This window comes from Sprattus sprattus (genome assembly GCF_963457725.1).
Source record: "Sprattus sprattus genome assembly, chromosome: 5".
Lineage (NCBI taxonomy): Eukaryota > Metazoa > Chordata > Actinopteri > Clupeiformes > Clupeidae > Sprattus > Sprattus sprattus.
Window position 1 is genome coordinate 29,743,367 of NC_137924.1, and position 25,000 is coordinate 29,768,366.

Genomic DNA, 25,000 nt, shown 5'->3' on the forward strand with positions numbered 1-25,000 from the left:
GTAACGTTTTATATTCTCAGGCTAGTGTAGCTGTAGTATAACACCGCAGCTGAAATGAAGACTTCAAAGTTGCTTTTTTTTCTCTGAATGTCAAGAATTATCCAATCAGGTTCCAAAACGTTGAAAAGTGTGTCTATCGAAGGAAACAACTTGAAAGTCTGTTATTGCAGGTGTGCTGTCCGCCATGTCATTTCCATTTTTCATAAACAGGCTTCCCCGTTATCCTTTCAGTTTAAGCAGATCAGATCTGACACCTCGAGACCACTGGTCTTGGCAGCTTGTCAAACATGCAGAGACGACGTAATTGCCATGTTACCAGCAAAAGAAAAATGCTCCAGGACAGAGCAAACACAGTCTGCGCAAAAAAACTGTCTCATTTTAAATTTGCTCGGTGGACGCTCAAAGACTTCAGTTCAGCGCAGTGACAATCTAAATCATATTACTACATTTTCACAAATTGCTCTGCTGATTACACGCACAGGTTTATGGGGCGAAAACTGACAAACCTGAAGCCTGCCGTGCTGCTGTTGTTTCATTTGAGGGGGGAGTTAAACCACCCCAGCCACGGATCATCGGTGACCCATAATGCTTGTAAAATCAGAAAATGATGGTGGTTGGAAGATGAGGGTTAAAAGAGAGAGAGAGAGAGAGAGAGAGAGAGAGAGAGAGAGAGAGAGAGAGAGAGAGAGAGAGAGAGAGAGAGGTGTGAGTGAGCACACTGTCTGGCATAGATCAGGATCTATAGTTCGTTTTTACAGGGAAAAATGTCCTGTGGCATATTTTCCCTTGTAAACATGCTGAAATGAATCACTTCACTCTGGGCGGGATACAGCTACTTATGATTCCTCCACGAGAAGTCCGAGAAGCAAACAGCTACTCCTCTTACATAAAAGGTGCTTGTTAGTCAAGGGTTGCAACTCAGGTGTACCGGGCAGGAAGGCCTCTTCCTCCAGATAGATGAAACAGTCTCTGTATTCTGTCTGTGCCGCTCGGTGAGGAGGGAGAAAGATCCACACACACTTTGTCTGCAGCTGTATAATTGAGTAGGTTGAGCTACAAAGTTTTGCAGAGGTTATGCCACAAATTTGTGATGGTGATATTCGCCACCGATTTGTGATTTGCCTTAATACACCGATATAATGAGCAGTGATTCAAAAGCTTGCAGAAGCTTGCAGAAACCAGTCCAATCACGTCTAATTAGGCCACACTGCTATTTGTTGTTGCTCCTAGATTGCTTACCAACCAGGTCTCATTCTGTGCACCAGTCCTTGGTTAAAATTATTTTGAAACCAGCATCACCCAAATTAAATGAAGACAATATTGAGGGCTTCGGGGGGTTATATTTGCATATAAGCTGTATGATCTGATATACGACTAGCGTAACACATACACTCTGAGTCTACTGTTTCTCTCCTGTCAGAACCAGTTGCCGCTGATACACCAGATCTCCAGCGAGCCTAAAGAAGACGAGAGACGAGGCGCTTTGCGGTCAGGGTATCTCATTCAAGGCAGGAACTTAAAACTAACGCGGGGGCAAACGTGCGGTCCAATGTTTGCCCCATGAGGGGGAAACGAGAGCCAGAGACATCTGCGGCACACGTGTATCTTCATCAAGGCGGAGGGGGGATTGTTAAACTTCAAATGTGCTCGCGAATTGCTTTGAGGGAGAAGAGAAATGCTTTTTAATCAGATAGCCCAGAAGGAGGAGAGAAGAAAAAAACGAAAGGGCGTACTGAATAAGCTTTGTAATCCCAGAGTTTCCATTATAACCAGGGGTTAGGAAGCCAGATGTTGTAGCCCATGTGTGGATGAACCTGGTTGACCTACGTTTTAGGTGGTTCATGGTAGCATACTCTATCACTGGTCCTCTTCTTTCTCACAATCTACGTCGTTTCAGAATGACTTGTGCACCGAAAAATCTTGAGTCCACTGGACCAATTATTTAAGTATGTGACCAAATGTTTAAACATGATAATTTAATGACTGTTTACATTTTTCACACGTGATGCGACTATTTGCGTGAAGTTTTCTTAACACAGATTTTGTCTGCACTCTTCCGTAGTTCTTGTTGAATGTTATCTTTACTAGCATTCCTGTTTTAACAAAGTCTTAATGAGAAACATAAAACCTCATGAGCCTTTTTGATACCTTGCCCAACCTCTCATTAGGAGTCTCGGAGACATGGGAGTGATTTAGAAGTGAGCCAAATGACAAACTCCAGCTTTTAAATACAGCTCCATCACGGCTGCCAGCATCATCGTGTGCGGGGAGCGGTGGTCACACATGCACACCCATTTCTGCACAAGCTCAAAACTCACACTACCGGCACAGTCTCTCTCTCTGTCCCGCCCATTTGCTTATGCACACACACATGTGCGGACACACAATGCATGCACATGCATTCTCTCTCAGATGTAAATACGCGTAATAATAGTTTCAAGAATTGATATCTCGCAACCACAGACCACAACAGTCCCACTCCTGTACGCTGAATTATGTATGATCTATCACCACACACATACACACACACACACACACACACACACACACACACACACACACAATCAAATAGGCTTTCAGCCATAAAATCACTATAACAAATCATGATTTATCAATTTATCAATTTATACTGTATATGTATAAAATGCTAATGTCTAATACAATTCTGTTGTAAGCTGCAGTTAATAGTATGCACATACAGACCATCTACTCTCTACACGTACTACTCCATCACTCAGTGCTAACCAGATTCACAAGAACTGTACACTCACACCCTCGCAGTTATCTCTCTCTCTCTCTCTCTCTCTCTCTCTCTTTCTCTCTTTCAGCCCCCATCCCCTTTTTCTGCTGTCATTCCCCTGCATGAGTAATTTCACCTGTCATTAGCGGTGTAATTACCAAATTAAGGTGTCTCTCGTGACGCCTCTCTCTATTATCCCCGCTAATGACCCTCCTCTTAGCCGTGACAGCAGCCATTCAGGCCCTCTCCTTCGACTGTCAGCCCCTGGCCATTCAGCCAAGGATGGGACGCTTGTAGTGGAGCCCCCCCTCTCTCTCTTATTCTCTTTCTCTCCCTCTCTCTTATTCTCTCCCTCTCTCTCTCCGTCTTTCTCTCTCATTCTCCCACTCTCTCTCCCTCCCTCTCTCTCTCTTATTCTCTCTCTCTTTCTATCCCTCTCTCTTATTCTCTCCCTCTCTCTCTCCGTCTTTCACTCTCATTCTCCCACTCTCTTTCTCTCCCTCTCTCTCTCATTCTCCAACTCTCTATCTCATTCTCTCTGTCTGTCTCTCTCTCTCTCTATCTCTGTCCCTTTCTCTCACTCTCTCTCTCTCTGTCCCTCTCACTCAGATGTGAAGACTTGAGGGTACTGGAAGCACATCGCCTTTCCCTGTTTTCTTGCTATCGCTATTTCCGGCTTTAGCCCTGCTTGTCTCCATGGCTCCGTCTTCCTCAATGACTTGACCTATTGCAATTACAGACTGTTATGAGAAGCAGATTTCTTCCTCCCAGTGATAATGGGAATTGATGTCAAAGGGAGACAACTTGGCAGACGCTGGGAACATCTTCCCTAAAGTTGGCTTTTATCGGCTGAAAGTTAACACAACGCTCCACATATCATAAAAAAAGCCTTTCCTGCCTCTTGGTTAGTCCCCAAATTGTGTTTTTAGCCAACCATGTTGTGAGTTAGTCTACAAGAGCAAACGTTTACAGTCAATGGTTTCTTCTAAGCCTCTCAACACACAACAGAGCCTTCCCATCGCTCTGTTATTGGAGTGCACTTCAATGTTATATAGTAAGGCTTTTCCTCTCTCCTTAGCGAGCTGTAATCTAAGATTATGAGTCCAATCTGAGGTGGGAGTGACATGTACAAGAGCATCTTTGTGTTGCTTGTGGTCCCCCCCCACACACACACACACCTCCCCCTCACCTCCATAAGCACTCCTGGGCCAGTCATCAAACAAGGCCCTGTTTGCCTGGCTTTGTCCCCAAACCCAGTTAGTTAGCGGCAATCTGCTGAGCCCATAGAGGTCAGCTGCCGTGCCGTTTGCCATCCCTTTGACTGGGACGAGTGGCTAAGAGGCAGCTTGGAAGAACCTCCACACACCCCCATCACCCCTCTGTCTGAAGTGTTTGCTGAAACCCCCTCCCTCTCTCCCTCTCTCTCTCCCTCTCTCATTCTCCCACTCTCTCTCTCCCTCTCTCTCCTCTCTCTCCCTCTCTCATTCTCCCACTCTCTCTCTCCCTCTCCCTCTTTCTCTCTCTCTCTCTCTCTCTCTCTCTTTCTCTCTCTTTTTCTTTCCTCTACCCCTTCCTTTTCTCTCCTCTGCTTGCGGCTGGATAAATATTGCCGTTCGGCGAGAGCACTCACTCTGAGAAGGCCAGACAGAAGCATGCTCCCGCTCGTCCGACAATATTTACAAGAGCGCTAAGAGGACTTTAAACAGTGTGTGAACAAAAACGCTCCAAAGCCCCGAATGGACTCTACTGTTTGTCTCTCTTTCTATTGTGAAAACGTTAGCAGCTTGGTACACAAGCCAGCTTGTGAAAAGTCCCATCTCTTTGGCCCCGTGCCTCTACAGGAACCATTAGAGTGCAGTTTGTGTCATTTCTTGTGCACTTTCTCCAACAGTCTCTCAGACTAGTTTATCAGAATGCAGATCCAAGATGGTCGATTAAATAGCAAATCGTACACTGAGAAACTTGCTAGATACGTATATTACCAGTGAAAATCTTTTATATGTATTTACGTGAGTTGTGTTTAATTGCACTTATTTTTATTGATGAAAAATGTGTATTAACAATTAAGTCATACATTATAATGTTAATAGTTATGAATCTTAATTCATAAAAATTAAATTAACGTCATATATTAGAATCCATCTGAAGATATTTTGGGGCAGCTGTCGATTTCGCTCACTCAGCGACACACGTGCGGTCAGTCAGGTGTTCCATGTTAGGACGTCTCCGCGTGTCAGAAAGCCAGCTCATTTGCCACTCACCCACAGTAAAACGGGGAACACACTGGTCCTTTTGAGGCGGGGGTTTGTGGTGGTGGGGGCCGTCGGGAGTAGAGTTGATGGGAGGCTAATTGAAAGGGACGTGTGGACCAGCTCAGGCCCCCTCCTCGCAGTGACCCCTCCTTTCCGTGACCCCACCGCTACGAGGGGGCCCGAAGAAAGCGGTGAGTGCTGCTTGCGGCAGCCATGTTTATTTGGGTTTCATACTTGCGCCTCAGCCAAGTAAACATTTCAGAAGTTCGCGCTGTCTGAAAGCCCACAGACAGATGCTCGCTCCTGAGCGGTGTGTGTGTGTGTGTGTGTGTGTGTGTGTGTGTGTGTGTGTGTGTTTGTGTGCGTGTGTGTGTGTGTGTGGTGAGGGGAGAAGGGGGGTGTACTGTACTTAAACACACTTGGGGTAGGGAGTAGGGTGAGGGGTAGGTTTGAGCAACGGAGTCCATTTGCCACATTCCTTTGGTGACTTTGTCCGAGACACTTTCGGTTATTTACTTTGAGGTTTGTTTTACATTACTGCTTGGTGTTTAATTGTATCTATGTCACCTCGTTGCCTATGCATTCATCATAGTAGTGGAGAAAGAAAGCTTGTGATAAAATAAGAAAAATCTACTTAAGAATAAAAGAAGTGAGAGAATATACAATAATACAACATTCACTGAAGTTATCACCAAAGAAATCTTTACTGTAACAAACGCTCCAGACGTTTGAGAGAGCGAGAGACACTGGCTGATCCTGAAACAGTTCAGTGCAACATAATGCGGCAACAACGAATCCTGTGACAAGGTGGGGAAAGGTGTTGACACACTACTGTAGTGAATTCAAGAAAAAATCAAACTAGATACAGTGAGAGAATATGCAGCTATACAATATACAATATTCTGCTATTAAAACCCCACAGACACACGGTCCTAGGCTAGTGTCTGTGGGGCAGTCTGAAGCAGTTCAACAGGTGGGACACCTCTCCTGGAACAAAGGTGGGAATGCCCTGGCGGCCGTGGCTAGTGCCCCAGCGGGGAGTAGAGGGAGCTGAAACAGTGGGCTGTCACTGTGATTTACTGCCCCCCGCTGGGCCTCCCGCTGTGCCACTCAATGGCCGGCTCCGTTTCCCAGAGAAGCGTCCAGTCAGGGGCAGGTGATGTCTGCCATGACGACGGGCCATTATCTGTCAGCTCGTCTCCGTGGCAGCTGAGGAACTTGGATTTTTTGAAGTCTTAAGGACTCAAAGGTCTCCAAGGGAATGAGAGCAAATGCCACCAGCTACTATGACAACAATAAAGAAAACACAAACAAACAATAGCAACAACAGCAATACTGATGACCTAAACTGCATTTATTTATAACAACTGATATGTACATAATTCTCCCTCTGCATATGCAAACCATGCTGAATTTATCATGGAGTTTCATCCGGACAGGTTTTGCATGCAGGAGCATACCAGCTCCATTCACACCTAGTGTAAGAGAGCCGCTGATCGTGCTCTCATTACAGCCACACTCCTGTAGATGAGAGAGGAGCAGCGGAGAAAAGGGGGCCTTGATGTCTTGTTTGCGCACCAGTTTCCTACAGCTTGCTAGTTCATTCATTCCATTGTTGAATGCCCCCCACCACTACCACCATCCCCCAGCTCTCTCTCTCCATCTCCCTCTCTGTCTCGACTCTCTCTTTTTCTGTAGAGAGTCTGTTTATTTTGCTCCAGTTGGACCGTGGCCGTCCAGGGAAGGGAGGGGAAGGGAAGGCGGCCATTTGATTTAGTGATTACCTAGGCGACCTCCTTCCCTCCGGGGTCAGCTCTAACTGGAGAGCTAAAGCCAGTTATCACCTCTCTGTTCCCTGGCCTGTGTGGGCCATAGAGACTGAATACACTCCCCATTGTTCTACGGCCCAAAAAGACCCAAAACCACTGATCTACCCAGCCCAATACCCCCTCTAGCCTTTTCTTCCCCTCTATTGCCCCCCCCCCCCCCCCCAAACACACACACACCCTCCAATCTAGGTTTGTGCAGTGTACCCCTTTTTCTTTCTCTCGCAATCTCTATGTCTCACTGTCCCCTGTCACTTTTACTTGCTCATGTCTTCTCTCTCTCTCTCTCTGACTGGCCTCTGTGTAAGGTTCTCAGGGTTGCAGGAGAAGAAGAAGAAGAAGGGAGGGGTAGAGAGAAAGAGGAAGAGAGAGCAGGAAATACATCAAATATGGGTAAAACAGGAGGAAGAGGAAGGAATGTTTCTCGTCCAGTTTGCTGTCTAGAACTCCAATTGTTCTGACACTGGCAGCTTAGTTCCATGTTATAAAAATGCCTCAGTCTAAACCATCTGATGTCATAAAAAAAACTTTAAAAAAAACGAGGGTGGCAATAAATCATGGAGTCTTTCAGCTGCTTGTCCGTGTAAGACAGCTCTTACATCCAGGCCAAATTTCCAAATCTCCATTGGCTCAGAGGCACAAAGAAAGGCATGTCTGTGTTACGCTGCCAATTGCAATAATAACCAGTTGAACATGAGTGCCCTGGTCTGCATAGCCAACACAGAAGAAGAAGAATAAGCGCTTCAGACTGAGACGCAGGACACGGGGCCACAGCCAGAGAGAGAGAGAGAGAGAGAGAGAGAGAGAAAGAGAGAAAGAGAGAGGAGGACATGCATTCTCACAGGAAGTGACACACTGACAATGAAGAGGAATTTTAATGAGGTGGTCCCTTTTTTTTGTTTGTGGTGCTGAGGAATGGCCTCGCTGGACCGTAGCCCAGTAGAGACAAGAGGGCCCAACCCGCTTCAGTGCCTTTAGAACGTGGACTGTGACACGATCGCCGAGAGAGACAAGAGGGCCCAACCCGCTTCAGTGCCTTTAGAACATGGACTGTGACAAGATCGCCGAGAGAGCGGATCTCTGAAGCCCATGTGGGAGGACTGTGAGGTTTAAAAATATGAGCAGTGTGCAGAGGCAGTATCGCCATGCCGACTGTGTGCAGAGCGAGGCTCAGCCCTCTTTGTGGTGTTGAGAGGGGGAGAGAAATAACAACACCGACAGCCAGAGCTAAAGCATGTGCCCCCCATCTCTTCCTCCCTTCCTCCCTCCCTCCCCTCCCAGCAAAAAAGAAATGAAGACAACAAGAGAACTATCTCAAACAGGCTGTCTGAACTACGACCCCCCCCACCCCCTTCCTAGGCATAGAACACCAGTGAGCCAATCAGAGTGCCTTTCCGCAGCTGTTTCTAATTTAAGATGTGTGTTTTTTTGTTCATGGCAAAGTCCTTAGTGAGATAGATAGACCCCCCCCCCCCCCCCCCCCCCACCCCAACAGAGTCTAGAAAACTCCTTCATGCTGTTCCAAGCTTTAGAGAGTGAAAGAGAGAGTGAGAGATGTGTGTCTGTTTTGTGCGCCAGTGACCCTGTGATACTGTCTTATCTAATTGTGACATGAGCTCAAGCCTCGGGGGCTGAAGTAAAAGTTCTTTGAGCAGAGTGGTCAGAGAGGCACACTAGGGGTTTGGACCCAACCCAAGGTTCGGGACTCAGGCTATGGGACACATTGTCAATGAAATGCTGAGCTGGTGTGAAAGAGTCCAACTTGTTGATCTCTCCTTGACCCTTTAACTCTCCAAAAATGAAGAATTAAATGGCCCTGAGATTTCGTCGCCGACAAAATGCTGGAAATGTGGTAAACTGTCCAAGTTGATATCTCTGTGACCACTGTTGACAAGTAGCCCTGCGATCTGGTGAACGTTGCTGACGAAATGCTGGAATTGAGATATAGAGTCCAACTCGATGTCTCCGTGCCTCGTAATCCCTCCCACGAAAGTGTGCCCTTGGGTCTGGTTTACGTAGGTGATAAAAACCCCTTCAACTGGACAAGGCTCTGTGAAAGCACTCGGCATCATTCCCCCACAGAGTACTACCTCAGCATGGAGCAAAAACTCTGACAGCAACAAGACCTCTTTTATGTCCCCTAATCTCTTGACAGCAGCAAATGGCTTCACTATGATAGGCTAATGTGTTGTGTGTTTCAACAGCAAGCTAATGTCAAGCTTATCTGACGGAGATAAGAATTCAATCTTATTTTGCCTTCTTTCACCCAGAGCAAGGTTTTAATAGATACATCTGAATAATAAACACTTTTCCGAACAAATAATGAACCCAAAGGTTTTTCAGAACTCGCCATTTGATCTTTAACCATTTCCACACCCTCTGAGAAACTACTCATTACAGCTTCAGTTAGTTTCCTGTTTCTCTTCCTTGTTCCAGTACACCCAACTCTCTTCACCTCGAGCTGAACCCCAGCAGAAAGGGCCTCAGACTGATCCCCCCCCCCCACCCCCCACCCCCCACCCCCAGAGCTTTGTCTGCGCAGGAGGACACTTCCTGGTCCTCTGTTGTAAAGAGCTCTTTTTACGGAGTGGGGGTTGGTGGTGGTGGATGTGGGGGGATGCGCTGAATCAGCGCTGATTCATTGCTAGGCTGCAAGGACATCCATTGTGTGATCGGAGGGTGTTTTGAATCAGCTGTGGCACTCTGGGGTCAAAGGTCACCCGACAAGCAGCACAGACATAGCCTAGGAGTTTCCCAGGGAAAGATGCCATAAAAGAGCGCAGTTCCCGCATAGTGCTAATTTTAGAATCTGCCGCAGTTGCTTGCAAGAAAAGTGCAAAGCTAAGTTAAGCAAAGCTCAGCAGGTCCCTTTCTCTCTCTCTCTCTCTCTCTCTCTCTCTCTCTTTCTCTTTCTCTGGATTGGAAAGTTCTATCACACCAAAATGCGTGCTTTTTTGCAGGGGCCGGCTTGCTATTTCTGCAGAGCTGCACGGAAAATGAATGGCCTAGAAAACCATAAATCAAGGATTTGTGCAAACACCCAAAGAAAAGTGAAGTAGGTTTTAAAGGCATCGTCCGCGACAGACAAAAAGAAATACTAGGCCAGTGGGGCTCAGAGGAATGCAAGAATGGATGGAACAAAAAATGCCTGGCTTCACACTTGGGTCACTTAAATTCACTACAAGATAATTACCCTTGCTACCCTTCTTTTTCCATGGCTTTGTTGACATATTCAACAACTGGCCTTGTTATCATCCCCAGTCGCACTAAAGATAATGGGCCTCTTTATGTGAAGGCAAACACTTCATCTAAACTGCAGCCTCATGTGCTAAGCAGCTCCATTAAGTGGCCGGGGCAATAAATCAGCGCGCGGTCAGGTGCTGATTAGCCTAGCCTGATCATGGTAATCAGTCTTCAGGAGACCCTGCGCTGTCCTGCTAGCACCCCCCAGCCGTCGTTAGCAGCATGCTAACACAGCGTTACCTAGAGAGCAGCTAACACTGTACAGGTGTGGCCCCGTTACAGCCCTGATGTGGCCCAGATCTGCTATGATGGCAGCCGGCTAACCAAAACAACCGGCGGTGCAGGTGTACTTCAGCCCTCCATTCCTCAGTATTAGGCTAATGCTCACCTAAACATCTATCCCCACGTATCCTCTGAGGGGTGATGCATGATGGTTGTTAGCGGCTCACCCTGGGGTCACGGCTGCCCAGCGCTGATAGTTTATCTGCCTCTGGCTGCTTCTCCACTGTGCTCTCTGAATAATGGGTTAAACATGAGGCGCTGCAACACAGCATTTAAACGTTAGGAACTGTAACTGAATAGTTGAGGTAGGCAGAAAAGCCATTTAAACTTAGAATAGAACATAATAGATCACCCAAATAAAGGGTTCTGAAAGAGAATACCTGCGTGCGAGGTATTGTAACAGAAGAACAGAACTGTGACAGAACAGCTTTAGGCTCTAGTTCTTTAAGCAGTTACTCCATTCCAAGTGAAATACTTGTATACATATTCGTGGCGTATGGGTGAAGTCTGCGATTGAACAGAAGCCCACATAGCATGTTAGCAGTATTGGGCCTCTGCGGGATCTTATTTAATCTTCCAGTCAGCACAATAGATGTGAGGGCGGACTAGAGATTTAATGGAAGCAGCTTTACTTAATGCATAAACACCTTACATGGTCAAAGACATGAGCTTTAGCTACGTGTGTAGTTACCAGCTCACATCTCTGTGCCAAATGGAAATGGCTTGTTGAAGCTTGTCTTCCATTAACTCATGGACTTCTTCCCCATGTCTGAAATAGTCAAGAGAGTCCTAAGTTTTGTTTAATTCAGCAAATAACAGGGTGAAAGCAATTGCCCTAAGAGGCTTTCCTCAAATGCTCCACCCTACAGATTTCTGGTGGACCTTGTGGACTCAGGCCTGTGTGGGTACGGGGGTCCATAACCTAATCCACTTAACCCTCCCCAAAAAAAAACCATCAATAAAATATGTATCGTTTTACAAAGCCCTTGGGGTGTTAAAAGAAAAGTCTTTCTCTTAATACTTCCTTTCATTGCTGGAAGCGGTTTTATGCACTCTACTTAAGTCCTTAATCCCGCTGCCGCCACAACTAACGCTTGTGGAAGAGAAAGACAGAGCCAGCAGACTAAACAGAGTTGTTACGTGGAATCCATGTTTGGAATCCCAGGTGTGGGATAATGATAGAGAATGCAGGTTACTTAGCCCCTGTGTAAATCATCGTAACCGTGATGTCGCTGAATGTGCGTGTCAAGTTTGTTTCAAAATTTGAAAAAAGGCAATAAAGCCCTTGTGGTTCTTAGCAGGGATGCTAACAACACACATGCTAATGCGAAACGGTCTGAAGCAACAGAGAGCTGTCACTTGCCATGCTCCCTTTCAAGGTCTAGTGAAACTTAGGAGACTGATATTTATGTGTTTGTGTGTTTGCTTGTGTTGGTAAACGTGTGTGTGTGTGTGTGTGTGTGTGTGTGTGTGTGTGTGTGTAGATGTGTCTGTGTGTATGAGACTGCATGTAGTAGTTGGCACAGCACTGTGTAGTTAGGCCTCTTGCCAGCTTTTTTTGTGCTGGAATTTCCTGTCTGAATTGGCCCCCTCCTGCTCAATCTCTCTCTTTACTTAGTCTCTGAGTGGAGCAGAAAAAAGAAAGTGAGAGAGGCTTTTTTTTTTTTTTTTTAATTACACCCGCTGCAGCTCAGCCTCTCAGGATATTATTATTGTTCTTGAGTGTTTCCTCTGAGGATGAGTCCTCATGCACTATAAAGGCACCTAGTCTGGCCCCTCCAAACCTTCTCTGTCTCTCTCTCTGTCTGTCTCTCTCTCTCTCTCTCTCTCTCCCTCCCCTCCCTCCTCCTTTCCACCGCAGCAAACTAACTCGGCTTTGTCGGGACGTGACAAGTGTTTTTCTTACCGACTCTCTTACCGACTCACCAGATAGGAGTCGACCCTGTCTCTGATCTGGCTCTGATACAACTCTGATCTGGCTCTTATGCAACTCTGATCTGGCTTTTATGCAGCTCTGATCTGGCTCTTATGCGACTCTGATCTGGCTCTTATGCTGCTCTGATCTGGCTCTTATGCAGCTCTGATCTGGCTCTTATGCAGCTCTGATCTGGCTCTTATGCAGCTCTGATCTGGCTCTTATGCAGCTCTGATCTGGCTCTTATGCAGCTCTGATCTGGCTCTGATCCGGCTCGTATGAGACTCTGATCTGGCCTGGATCTGGGAGCAATGCCCCTACATTAGGGTCAGATCCACCCCCTAGCTGCTATAAGACGACTTGTTAATGTCTAGCACCTGCCATTGTCTTCATTTGGAGATCAAGCCCTGACTGATGAGCAGAAACACAAAGGGCCGCCGGTCGGCTCTCACTGAGGCTGGGACAGGATGTTTTGCTTGTTGGAAACGTTATGATGTGGGTCTGAAACAATAATATTTTTGGTAGCTGGGAGTAAACACCATCTTGACGGGACATGAGCGGACTGGATGTACTCGGGGGGGATGTACCTGAACACAAAATAAATGTGACATGACGTTGGTGGACAGACGTTCCCAGAAGGCATTCCACAGCACGCAAACACACACACACACACACACACACACACACACACACACACACACACAACCTAGGCTCACACTGAAACCTCATCAGCACCCTCTCCACTTCCTCTTCCTGAAAGAAAAAGAAAAGACAAAAACATGACCAGGGGGCAAACAGTCTGAAATCGCCCATGCAAGACAAAATAAACAAACAAGAGAAGTTTGTAGCGCCAGCAAGTGCTTGCAAAGAGCAGAGAGTCATGATTTCTGTGTGTCTGTATGTATGTGAGAATGAAGGTGTGTCCGGCTCTGTATGTGTGTGCGTGTGTGTATGTGTGTGTGTATATGTGTGTCTATATGTATGTTATTGTTATTGGTATATATCTTTTTGTGTGTGTCTGTGTGTATGTGTGTGTCTGTGTGTATGTGTGTGTGTGTGTGTGTAGTAAGGATTTATGGGTGGTGTGGCACTGCAGACCTGCGAGGGCAGGGCAGCGTCCGAAGGCGGCGCTGGCACCTGGAGAGCCCCCGAGCGGGCGGAGCGGGCAGAGCGCTGGTCCTCCTGCGGGCCCAGGAACAATGGTGCTGTCATGGTGATGGAGTGAGCAGCCTCCCACCTTCCCCAGCCACCGGCCCACCCCGCTCCCCTCAGCCGACTCCGCCGGCCTGGCCCCCTCCCCGGGGGGCTGTGTTAATGTTTGTGTGTGTGTTTGTGTGGGTATGTGAGAGAGAGAGGGAGGGAGTGTTTGTGGAGTATGTGTGCAGAAGAAAAGTTGGTGTGTGATACAGATAGAAAGTGAAAGAAGGAGGGAGAGATAAAGGGAGTGTGTGTGTGTGTGTGTTTGTGTGTGCGTGTGCATGTGCGTGTGCGTGTGCATGTGCGTGTGCGTGTGCGTGTGCATGTGCGTGTGTGTGTGCGTGTGCGTGTGTGTGCGTGCGTGTGTGTGTGTGTGTGTGTTTGTGCGAGGCAGAGAAAACTAGCCGGAGCAGCACTGAACATGAACCAGTGGTGCACAGTATACACTTACGACCACATAGATTACGGGTGCAGAGTGTGTTTCCCAAAGCATAATATATGTTTTTGGTTCCAAAACTCCCGTGCTGACAGTGTTTTTCTCTTGCTGATTTCACCATATTTTCCTAGTTCAATTTCTCAGAGGATATACTGTATGTCTCTAAATGCCAAGCATCCCATATATTTAAAATATGCAGAACTGGCTCCCTGAAGTCGAATTGTTTACACATGCCTCAAGTTCAAGTAGTTCATGAGTACGAGGGTGGGATTCGAGGAGACATAGAAAAACATCGCTGTGACACGCTGTCAGCAACTGTAATGCCACTGTTTGCAGACTCACAGTTTTTGGTCAACTCTGAAAACAGACAGGCTAAGGGAAAATCAACAACTCAAAATCCAGTAACGTGCTGCTCGAGAAGAGACAAGAGAGTATACAACTTTATACCAGAAAAGGGAAGCAAAATCTCAACCAGTAACCTGCTCCTCTAGATGGGACAAATTGAAAACGAAACCGGTACTTTACTCCTCGCGGAGAAAACAAAAAAAGGACTTACAGTAGACTAATGTCCTGTATCTCATGTGAACTTTGTCTCAAATGGAGATGTAAAGAGGATGGCGTGATGCTGAACTGCGGTCCAGAAGTGCTGAAAAGACGTAGTGGTCAGTTTTTCCTGGACAAGCCCTGGTCTGCTGAAATCACCTCTTTCTCTCTTTTCTCAGTCTCTTATATTACCTCTAGGTTATTCTCAGGAGCAGACGCCATGTGTTGTGTCTGACGTTGGTGGCGACGCTCGGGGGTTCCGTGCGTCCACTGCGTGTGTTTTCCATTACGTTTGTTGATGTGGAAAACACATACTGCTCAGCTTGTCCAGGATGAACACAACTGCAAAGCCAGGGACAGCCAGCTTCCAGTGCGAGCAAAGACATCTTTGAAAAAAACAGGAAAAAAAAAACAACCTCCGAGGATCCGAGGCCTGGAGGAGTCGTCTGGAGTGTCGTGTATTTTGATGGATGTAAGCCAAGCCACAAAGACGGATTGACTACAAAAGAGCCAATCATGCTAACAATAGGCTCAATCACGCTTGGGTCTCGAGCGTTATGTTTAGAGTTATGAATACCTCCTCAGACAAACAGGCACTCTTTGGCTCCAGGCTGCAGATGCTTCCATTACTTAGGTATGTGCTCCCTTGCCCGCGCCGCGAGAGCCTGTCTGTGTGTCAGGGCGCAAAGTCACTCAGTGTCAAACACAGAAAAGGTGCAAAAACCCCTTGGAGGGGAAAAAGAGGGAGAGAGGGAGGGAGAGAGAGAGCGGGCCCCTGAATCATAAGTGAGGCACGCACTGCTGTGGCCGCTCCCAGTGACATGGCCAGATCCAGAGTGACAGGACTGGAATGTGGCCTGCCCACTGGGCCTCCTGAGAAATGGCCTGTCCCCCTCTCTCTCGCTCTCTCTCTCTGTCTCTTGTTCACTCACTCTCTCCTTCCCTCCATCCCCCCCCTCTTTCTTGCCCTCTCTTCCATCCTCTCTCCTTCTCTCTTTCTTTCCCTCCCTCTCCTTCATCCCTGTCTCTCTCTCTCTCTCTCTTTCTCTCTCTCTCTCTCTCTCTCTGTCACGCTCCTTCTCCTAATCCATCCCTCTGTGTCCCCCTCCTCCTGGTGCTGCTTCCCCACCCCAGCGGTCCATTCAGGTAGAGATAATGATCTGCGGCCTTTAGCCCCGCGGATCTCTTAGCTCTGAGCTCAACCCCTGACTCACTGATGCGTGTGACTCCTGAAGAATTTTAATACACCAAGGGAAGGGGACAGGACTGGACTGGACGAGGCTGGACTAATCCAGAGTTTGCAGCACTGGTCCACCACTGAAGTGTTTTAGTGTAGATTACTAGAAGGTATGAGTGAATACAAACTTGCGGTTTATAAGAAAGAATGCGTCCTACCACCCAACTGAAAACAGGACACCAATGTTTGGAACTTTTGAGCTGTTCCAAATCCTTACCATATACAAAACGTCTTGCATTTAAATCAGCAGGAGTGGCACAACTCTCTCTATATGTATGGCACTGGCATAGCTCTCTGCTGCGTACATGCAAATATGTCCTTTGAAATAATTATTATCTATGTTAACTATAGGTTGAGTTCAAGTGAACATGTAACTTTCCTGAATGGAGGAGTGATGTGTATGTTGTGACACAGTTGCAAACACATGGCTCATGCAAGCATTTTTCATTACGTTTCAGTCCGAAGCTGACGTGAGGCAGTTCGCCATGTGCCTTGTCCAACAGGGGGTAGTAGTGAGTGTCAGAGTGCTCTTGCACAGGTGGAAGTGTTCATGTCGCTTGCTTAGAGGAAGACATATCAAGGTCCCTTCATGCTGCGATGTTATCACACTGTTATTTTTCCTTGCAGGAAATTAATCTCAAGTTGAGATGTGTCCTGTTTTTAATTAACAACTTCCTGCTTAGACAGTGAAATGACACACATTTGAATCAAACTTGCTGTCTGTCTGATGCATACTTAGTGGCCCACCTTTAACAGTTTTATGAAAACTGTAGGTTGAACACAGCATATGTATTATTACACTCACTTTTCTGACTAGTGCACTTTCACATCAAGACTATTTAAATATGTGTCTGGCTAGCTGTCTATCTCATGGAAAGGGACTGTTGTCAAAGAGGGATCAGTGCACAGGGACAGAAGGAAAGAAAGAGAGGGAGAAAGAGAGGGAGAGAGAGAGGGAGAAAGAGAGAAAGGGAGGGAGAAAGAGAGAAAGAGTAACACGCTCCCATTTCTGTCGTGTCTGTTTGTGTTAGGGCTGCCCTTCTCCTTGATTCTCTCCATCCTCCCCTCCGCAGTTCAAAGCGCTGTTCGCCGCAGGTCTCTGTCTGAGGCCCAGTTGGCTCTCTCTCATGTCTGAGATGTAGGATTTCTCCTCTCCTCTCCTCTCCTCTCCTCTCCTCTCCTCTCCGGATCACTTTGATTATTTATTTATCCCCCTCTCCTGTGTGATGCTGCCAATGGCTCGCACAAAACGCCCCAGTCGCCTCTGAAATTCATGTTTTCACTATTGTAGCTTTTTATATTTCCTGCACTCCTTTGAAATAGATTTGAAAATCAGACATATATTTCATTTGAAGTAACTCTCTTCTTTCCCCTTATCTCTCTCTCTCTGTCTCTCCACCCTCTCGCTCTCTCTCTCCACCCTCTCTTTCTCTCTGTCTGTCTGTTTCTTTCTCCACTCTCCCAGCTCCACACATCTTCCCGACGTTCCATGCGCCCATCCCGATCGACATCCGCCACCACGAGGGAAGATACCATTACGAGCCGCACCCTCTCCACGGCATGCATGGGTAAGTCTAAGCACCTAGTGTCTCTCTCCCACGTTCCTCCTCCTCCTCTCCCTTTGAACATGTTGCGACTCGCAGGTATGGATGGACCTGCAGTGGCTGACAGTCTCTCTCAACACAAAAGAGAGCAAAGTTGAAGTGGTCCGTCACTGGGGAGTGTTAAGCACTGTCCTTCAAACCCTTCTTTATTTGAGTGCACATACAAGTCCATACAAAAATCGAACACCCACACAATGTAACTTTCTTTATTCTTAAATGGAATACATGAACAGAATGCATTGTAGGCCTCTCCGTTCAGCCCTTCTGTCCAAACTCAAACAGCCAAAACGGAAAATGATACGTTTCAGAAACTATGACGTATGGTTGCCATGAAGCTGAAGAAAGTTTGTCCTTGAGACACGAAAACAAACATGACACACTAAATGCATTCAGTGATGCTCTGTCTATCAAATTTAGGGATATATCTTCAATTACTTTGACTTCGTGTGGATGCAGTCCAAGAAAGTACAGCAGTATTTTTTAAGAGTGAATACATCCAGTCTTATTACCAGGTCACAGTACATTACAGTACAAGTGCAGTGAGATTCCTTTTCCTATGCCTATGCCTCTTTGAGGCATACATGCTGATCATGGGGTACTTTCCAAACGCAGTGCAACATCTCCGGCCCCAGCCAGCGCAATATCAAAGACAGATGAGACAAAGGATTAGAAGGACGGGCGGAGTGGAGGGGGGTAGGAGCGAGGCCTGTTTAGTGTGGGGTTAAATAGAATGTCGAACATTTCCGCTCGTAGAGAGAAGCTCTGCCCCGCTAGTATTTCACGCGCCAGGACAGCTTTGCGATCCTGGCCCCGGCATGAAACGCAGGGATCGCTGCCAGCAGACATCCTTTTCTCTACACCAGAGAGGCGATCACAGGGAAAGGGATTCTTCTTACCACACTGGGCGGCTCACACACACACACACACACACTCCAGTGTGCGGGCATGAACGGACAACCGCTTAACAGGAAGGACAGAGACAGGATTGAAAGCAGATAGCTGCTCTTCCTGTGTGTGTGTGTGTGTACGGGGGGGGGGGGGGGGGGGGGGTGTTGTGTTTGCTTGTTTAGTAATTACAAGGAAATCCTCCAGTAATTGTCTGCTGTTGACTGGGACTTAGGATATGCCGTATAAAGCAAACAGTGTTTTGTATGGGCCAAGTCAAAATCTTATTAAGGTTTTAGTGACTCGAACGCCCCTCTTTAATGCAATTTCCACAAGAGTAAAAGCTGGGCCATGTGAAGAATCTTCACTGTATTCCTTTGTATTAATGAAACTATTTTGATTGCGTTAAAATAATCAACTCTGGATAGTTTATCGCTGAAAACAAACCAATACAGAAAGGCCTCCCAGCCCAATCAATCGCATTGTGGAGCCTAGGCCAGCCGCTTTTAAAATTCACAGATTTGATCGTGATACATATTATGTGTCTGGCAGCGGTGTAAGCTATTTATCACCAGGCCCAGAAAAGCAGGGGGAGAGGAGAGAGAAAACAGACTCCTCGCGTGCTCTACTCTCCCTGCTTTGATTAATGTGACTTGATCTTGACAGTGGCCTCCCAATTCATCAAAGCCTTGATCTAGCTGTCTTTTCCGCCGCCTGCGCCAAATTCACCTAATTACATGTAGCGTGGTGCGGGCAAATTAAGTGCGGTGTCATTTGTCGGCTGGGCTTGGGGGCTGCTTTGTTATCCATTGGCAGTGCCGTGTCGCGCGGGGTCCGTGCCGTGATTGCCGAACATGACAGCTCGGCGTTCTCCCCCTCCCTCCTCCATCACTGTTTGCATGTAGCGTAATGAACGGCTGGGGCCTTTTGTCACCGTTGTCATCCTCGGGAGGACTGCACCGAGACTAATTTTCCTCAAGACAAGACGGATGCTACCTGGGCTCTGGCTCCCTGTCCTATTCCAAATAACTGCGCCACCGTACTGTCCTGGGACTTTTTTTTTTTTTTTTTAGAATTTGCTTTGATGTAGTCATTATTTTAAGCAGCAGAGTAGCACTGGCCATTAGTATCTGCAGAGGATGACAGGAGCAGTTTTTCTCTGCCTCTGTCAACATGGTGCCATAAACAAACAAACAAACAAACAAAAATGACAACTTATAATGGAGATTTAATCAGGGAAAGTAGTAACGGAATAATAGTTATCGTGTTCCACGAGATCCCACTAGATCTCGGAAAACGTTCAGGTCTTCTGATTTAATTCAACAGAGTATGATGGCTTAGCACACATCTAATGTTTGCTCAGGTTGTCCCGTTGAATGTTTTAGGTTCGAGATTTGAAATGATCGTCGAGTGAACTCCTATGAGGAGAGGCCAATCTCGCCGGTCTACCAGGCTCATTCTGGGAGTCGTATTCTACTTGGGTTGGCTTTCGGTGTGGTCTCCTCGGTAGAGTAATAAATAAGTCAGTGATTCCTCATCATTTCCAAAGCACAGCGTGAGACCACCAGATCACCTCCTAAAACCAAGGCCTTCTGCCTCTGACTCACTCCCCTGACTCTACCCCTCTAGTCTGGTCCTTTGCAGAACTTTCCATTGACTCACCTCCAGAAATGGCTTCTTCAAGAACAAGCGCAGGGTTTAAGAGACATGGACCACAAGAACCTTAAAGGCCATGTGAGGTAACCGGGGGAAACGGTGTCCAGCCTTGTCTCACTTGTCTCTGGTCAAATTGAGTGAGTAAGAGCCACTGCAGACATATAACCCTGTCACAGTTTAGTATTAGAGTATTAGGGAGTGATGGGCTGTATATTGGTATACAGTATCTTTACATTTAACTCTGGGCTTCAGGCCAAAGCAAGTTTAAGTGCATGTAACTCTTAGTTTTATATAGTGTTGAGTAGTGAGTAGGTCTAAATAAATTGCAGGTTGCATTCCTCGGTCGGGTCCTGCTTAACCGAAAAACAAAAGATGTTTGTCGTCAAGAAAATTCAGGGTTTCGTAACAACAGCTTGCCCTTGCCTGGAAATGTCTGTCTGGGTTTAAAAAAGAAAAAAAAAGAAATGGCAAATACATTTTCCTTTATTTCAAAATGTTTCTCTGATTTACTCCCAAAAATGGTCCTCTAACTGTAAGTTACTGGGACTCTTTACATATGCAGACTGTTCATACACTTGTATATGCACTTTTCTCGTCTATTAGTGTTTTGGTGCAAATGTGGTAGTATTGAAACAGCGTCTGTGCCTGCACTGCACACAGATCTGCTCAGGACACGAGAGTGAGAAAACTAAAAAGTCGTTCAGGACACGAGAGTGAGAATACTAAAAAAGATCTTCTCTGGACACGAGAGTCAGAATACTACAAAGTCGTTAAGCACGTGCCACTTCCACACTGGGCCTGGGGTAGCATTTGCCTGCCAACATGCTAACGGCGTAATTAGCGTCCAAAATCCTGTTTTTCCGTTCCCAGAAACCTCAACGACTACAGAATGAACGAGAAAAACAGATCCTTCCTCGTAGTTGCACTGGTATTTTTCTTTCGGGGGGGGGGGGGGGGCGTTTGGGCTGAAATTATTCCAGAGCTTTGAGCGCCACACCGCCTCTCTCAGCTACCAGATGCTGTCCACTCCGCAAAGCAGTCTATCCATCATGGGGCATTTTTTCCCTACAAACTAACTTGAACTGCATTGTGGGGATTTCATTTTTAGTCCCTGTTTTTAGGCGATTTAAGAGTGTTAACAAGTTTTTTTTGTTCAGTAAACATGTAGGTCTCATAATTTTGGTGTTAATGTTTTGTAAATTTTTCAGACAAGGGTGATGGATGGTATTGATAGAATACGGCGAATAGTGTATGGATTGTGACAAGCTCAGACAATTTGTTTTCTAGGTTACACTCTTTTTGGTGGTGTTGCAGTATTCCTTAGAACAGCGTTCCTAGAGTTTCTTAATTGTGCGCCTCAACTTCAGAGCTGATCTCAAATAAACTACCGTGGGAAGCTCATTTCCGTCTCCATGGAGACAGGAGTCATTTATCTCAATCCGAGCATCTGACCAGGAGCACAGACGAGCGTGTCACATCATAATTCATCCCCACAAGCCAGTGGGGAACAGGCCAGGCCAGGCAACTACAAACTTGTTCTGGCGGGGGATGGCAGCAATCCATTTTAAAACTGGATACACAGAGACTGATTTGGGAGAGGAGGTTGAACAAAACAAACAAGAGAAAAATATGCAACTCTCCTGTCACCTTCCGCAGTTCCTGTCTGAAAGCCCACTTGGGTTCCTGGTTCCTGGCCACAGATCGGATGAAACCCCTCTTGTGTAGGTGAACTGTGTTCATAGAGGGCTTTCCTATGCAGGATTTGTGGCCATAAAGGTTTGACAGAAGGCCTCCCTGAGGACTAAGACAACTACAGCACTGTAAAAATCAACAGCACACTGTCACAACAGATGACATAATAGAAATCCAGAGAAATTTTGAGTCACCGCTATAAGCCGTTAAGTACAAGTCTGCCAGACGACAATTACAAATATTAAATGCTCCGAGCAATAAGGGCCGAGTAGCAGACTCCTTCCTGTTCCCCCTTCTGATAATACACTCATAAAATCAAGGCTGTTATTTGTGCCCTGTAACATCTCAACCAAAGCCACCCATGCAGCCATGATGGAATTCTGTGTAAATGACAGGTGCTGATTAGGAGTTGACTCTCCAGTCCGCTCTCCTGACATGCTCCGTCCGTGACTAAAGCCTTTCAGGGAGGGAGGAAAAAAGAAATGTTCATGTAACGTCTTGTCAAAGAGAAGGTGGAACGACAAGCTCTCAATAATGGTAGTTGTCAGAGGGGCCTCCCAATTCTTCCTACCTGACAGGTGAGGTTGTAAATTACACCTTATTATTGGAGGCTCAAGCGCATTCTCAGTAATTATTTTGATTTATGTAGTATGTGCGAACATGTCTGTTGTCATTTTCTGCGGTCTAAATACTGGAAAACAAGAGGGCAGACAAACCTATGCATCACGGCTTGGTTTGCACTTCAGGCTTCAGCGACCGTGAATGGGCTGCCACAAAAAAAATGGAGATGCCTGTTCAGGGTGTAAATATATTTAAATGAATCAATCAATTTTTTTAGTTTTTCAGTGGACACCAAGCAAAACATTAAGTCATACAATAGCATCATGCCTTCAGGCAAAATTATGGACATTTATTTAAAATGAAATAATGCAATAAAAATGCGTAAATTGTTCTATTTAACACTACAGGGCATTGTCCATATGAGTTTAGCTATAAGCACTGCATTCAGAAGGCACTCGACTCACTCCACAAATGCTTCTTTTGTAGCATTCTAGAATCCTATTATCCACTCAGGTTCTTGACAGTCACATTACCACAGAGCCCACCACTGACCCCAGCAAACCTTCTCTGTGGAGGCTAGCCAGGAAGACCGCGGCCGAATATTAAAGAGCGCTACCCAGGGCGAAGAGGGAAAAGCCCAAAATGCCAACACGATCGGCAATAACTCACGCAGGCAGATAAGTCCGTTCCAGCTCCGATTTGCTAAAACGTCAAGCGTCGGGAGGGTGAAGCTCTCCCCCAGCCTCCACCAGCTCCGAAGAGAAGGGGGCATGTTTTGTGTATGGGGTGCCTGTTTTCTCTCAACTCGGCCTGAACAGAGCCCCTCTTCATGCTGCCATGCTTGAGCAGGGCGCCGGTGGCAGAAAGTTGGCCTGAGGACAAGCCTGGTAGTCTGCAGGCGTTTACTGGAAACCAGGCAAGGCGCTGGGTTTAACGTGCAGGCCTTCCACACAGAGCCTGTATAAATGAGGTTCTTGAGGAGAGGAGAGACCTTGCCAAGTCCACACACACACTCACACACACACACACACACACACACAAACACACACACACACACTCTGAGACATTCACATACATACACACACACAAACACACATACACACACACACACACACACACACACACACACACACACACACACACTTACACACTTACACACATAGACACACATGCACACTCACACACACACAACCTCCCTCGAATCTGAGCAGCACCTTTCAGATGAAGCCCTCATAAGACCTGGCGAAAAACTCAATCACGGTTAGAAAACTGGATTGCTTGAGATTTTAAGATCTTCGCTGCCTCTCTTCATGGCTTTCAGGAAGGCCGGCCTTTTCAGGACACCGTCATTTGAATGAACCACAGCATGATGATTTTACTTCATTTAAATTGTTTGTCCAAAAGACGTCGCCAAAGGAGCACTCTATGAAACATCGACTGCCGTTGTGCAAGTGCCGTTTTATCAGAGGTCTAGAATGTTCCATGAGTATAAGGGTGCAACAGCTGTGTGAGGTCACTTAAACTGACAGTGATTAAGTAGGGTCTTTCTGGGCCACTCCTTGTCTTTAAATACTCTCATTTGCTTTAAAGAACAACACAAAAAAACTAATGTTCTACTTTTTTGCCACTGCACGTACAGTACAATAACTCATCGTATTTTGGCTGCATCTGTTTACCACAGCTGGTCCATGTGTGTGTGTGTGTGTGTGTGTGTGTGTGTGTGTGTGTGTGTGTGTGTGTGTGTGTGTGTGTGTGTGTGTGTGTGTGTGTGTGTGTGTGAGTTTGTGTGTGTGTGGGTGGGAGTAACAAATAGTTACAAATAGAGGGAAATGACGAATACTATGCTGCTTAGTTTTGACACTGTGTGACATGTGCTTCTCAAAACATATTGTAGCCTTCATCTGGCAGTGTAGGATAGAAGCTTGGAAAGTGCTTTTCTAGTGTGATTGCTCAGTCTTATCACCTTACAATTAGGTATGAGAGATGGAGACTTGCAATCAGTTGATTACAGTTTTTCTGTACACGACACGTCAAGAGAAGTGCTAGCTTTAGACGCTAGCGCCAATGGGTTTAAGTCTCCTTGCTAGCATGCCTGCCTCCCATGCCTGAGCTTGTGAGTTCGAGTCCAGTGCAGGACTGTGCTTGTCCACACAAGGCAGGTAACATTTGTGCTGTGACCCCAAAATGGGAGTGAGGTTTAGGGGGGGAGAGTGTAGAGGTAGCCAGCGGGTCCAGTGCTGTGCAGTGAGCAATCCTCTCTCCCCGACTTCTTAAGAGACATGCTGGCGACAGGCGCTAGCACCCAGGGCTTTTAGACTACATGCTAGCACGCCCGTCTCCTCCCATGCTTCTCACAGGTTTGAGTTTGCTTTGGACTCTTGCTTTGCAAGCAAACAGTCCTATCTAAAGGGTTGTAGGACTGTTGCATTGTAACACTGATGGAAATGTGTGTGTGTTTTGTGTGTGTTTGTGTAACTCATATCAATGAAGTGTGTAATGCCCTTTGTCTCAACTTGCTCACTGCCCCAGGCCTTTAGAAGAAGAAGAAGAAGAAATGATATTTCAAAACAGTCGAAGAACACAGACTGACAATAGTGAGAGAGACACAGGTGAAGAAAGAGGGAGAGACAGGAAGCAAATGGTTTCAAAAATGCATTTGATTCCTCTGACAGCTGAAAACCCTTCCCTGCGTGGCCTCCCAGGTAGACTCACAAAGTGTGTGTGCTGGGAGCGTAGCAGATGTGACGTGGAGAGAGCCGTCCGATACTAAAAGCCCTCGGTGTCAGCGTGGATTTACAAGCTCTGCGTGGCTCAACATCAAAGGCTGCAGTGCACTTCAAAAAAACAAGGATGACTCTGCCTCTTCAGGAGCCACATTACCTCAGGGGCCATGATAACCATGGAGTCTCAGGGGCTGTCTAGTAAACATTC

General features: G+C 46.6%; 1 protein-coding gene across 1 annotated transcript in view; it reads left to right on the plus strand.

Annotated features, from left to right (window-relative positions):
* Nucleotides 1–25,000, plus strand: part of gli2a (GLI family zinc finger 2a) — a gene marked incomplete at both ends in the record, with an annotated part of 72,113 nt that overhangs the window by 14,805 nt on the left and 32,308 nt on the right. Inside the window, one exon of the mRNA XM_080838594.1 lies at nt 17,137–17,239. Coding sequence (XP_080694720.1) covers nt 17,137–17,239 — 103 coding nt within the window. The remainder of the gene's footprint in view (nt 1–17,136; nt 17,240–25,000) is intronic.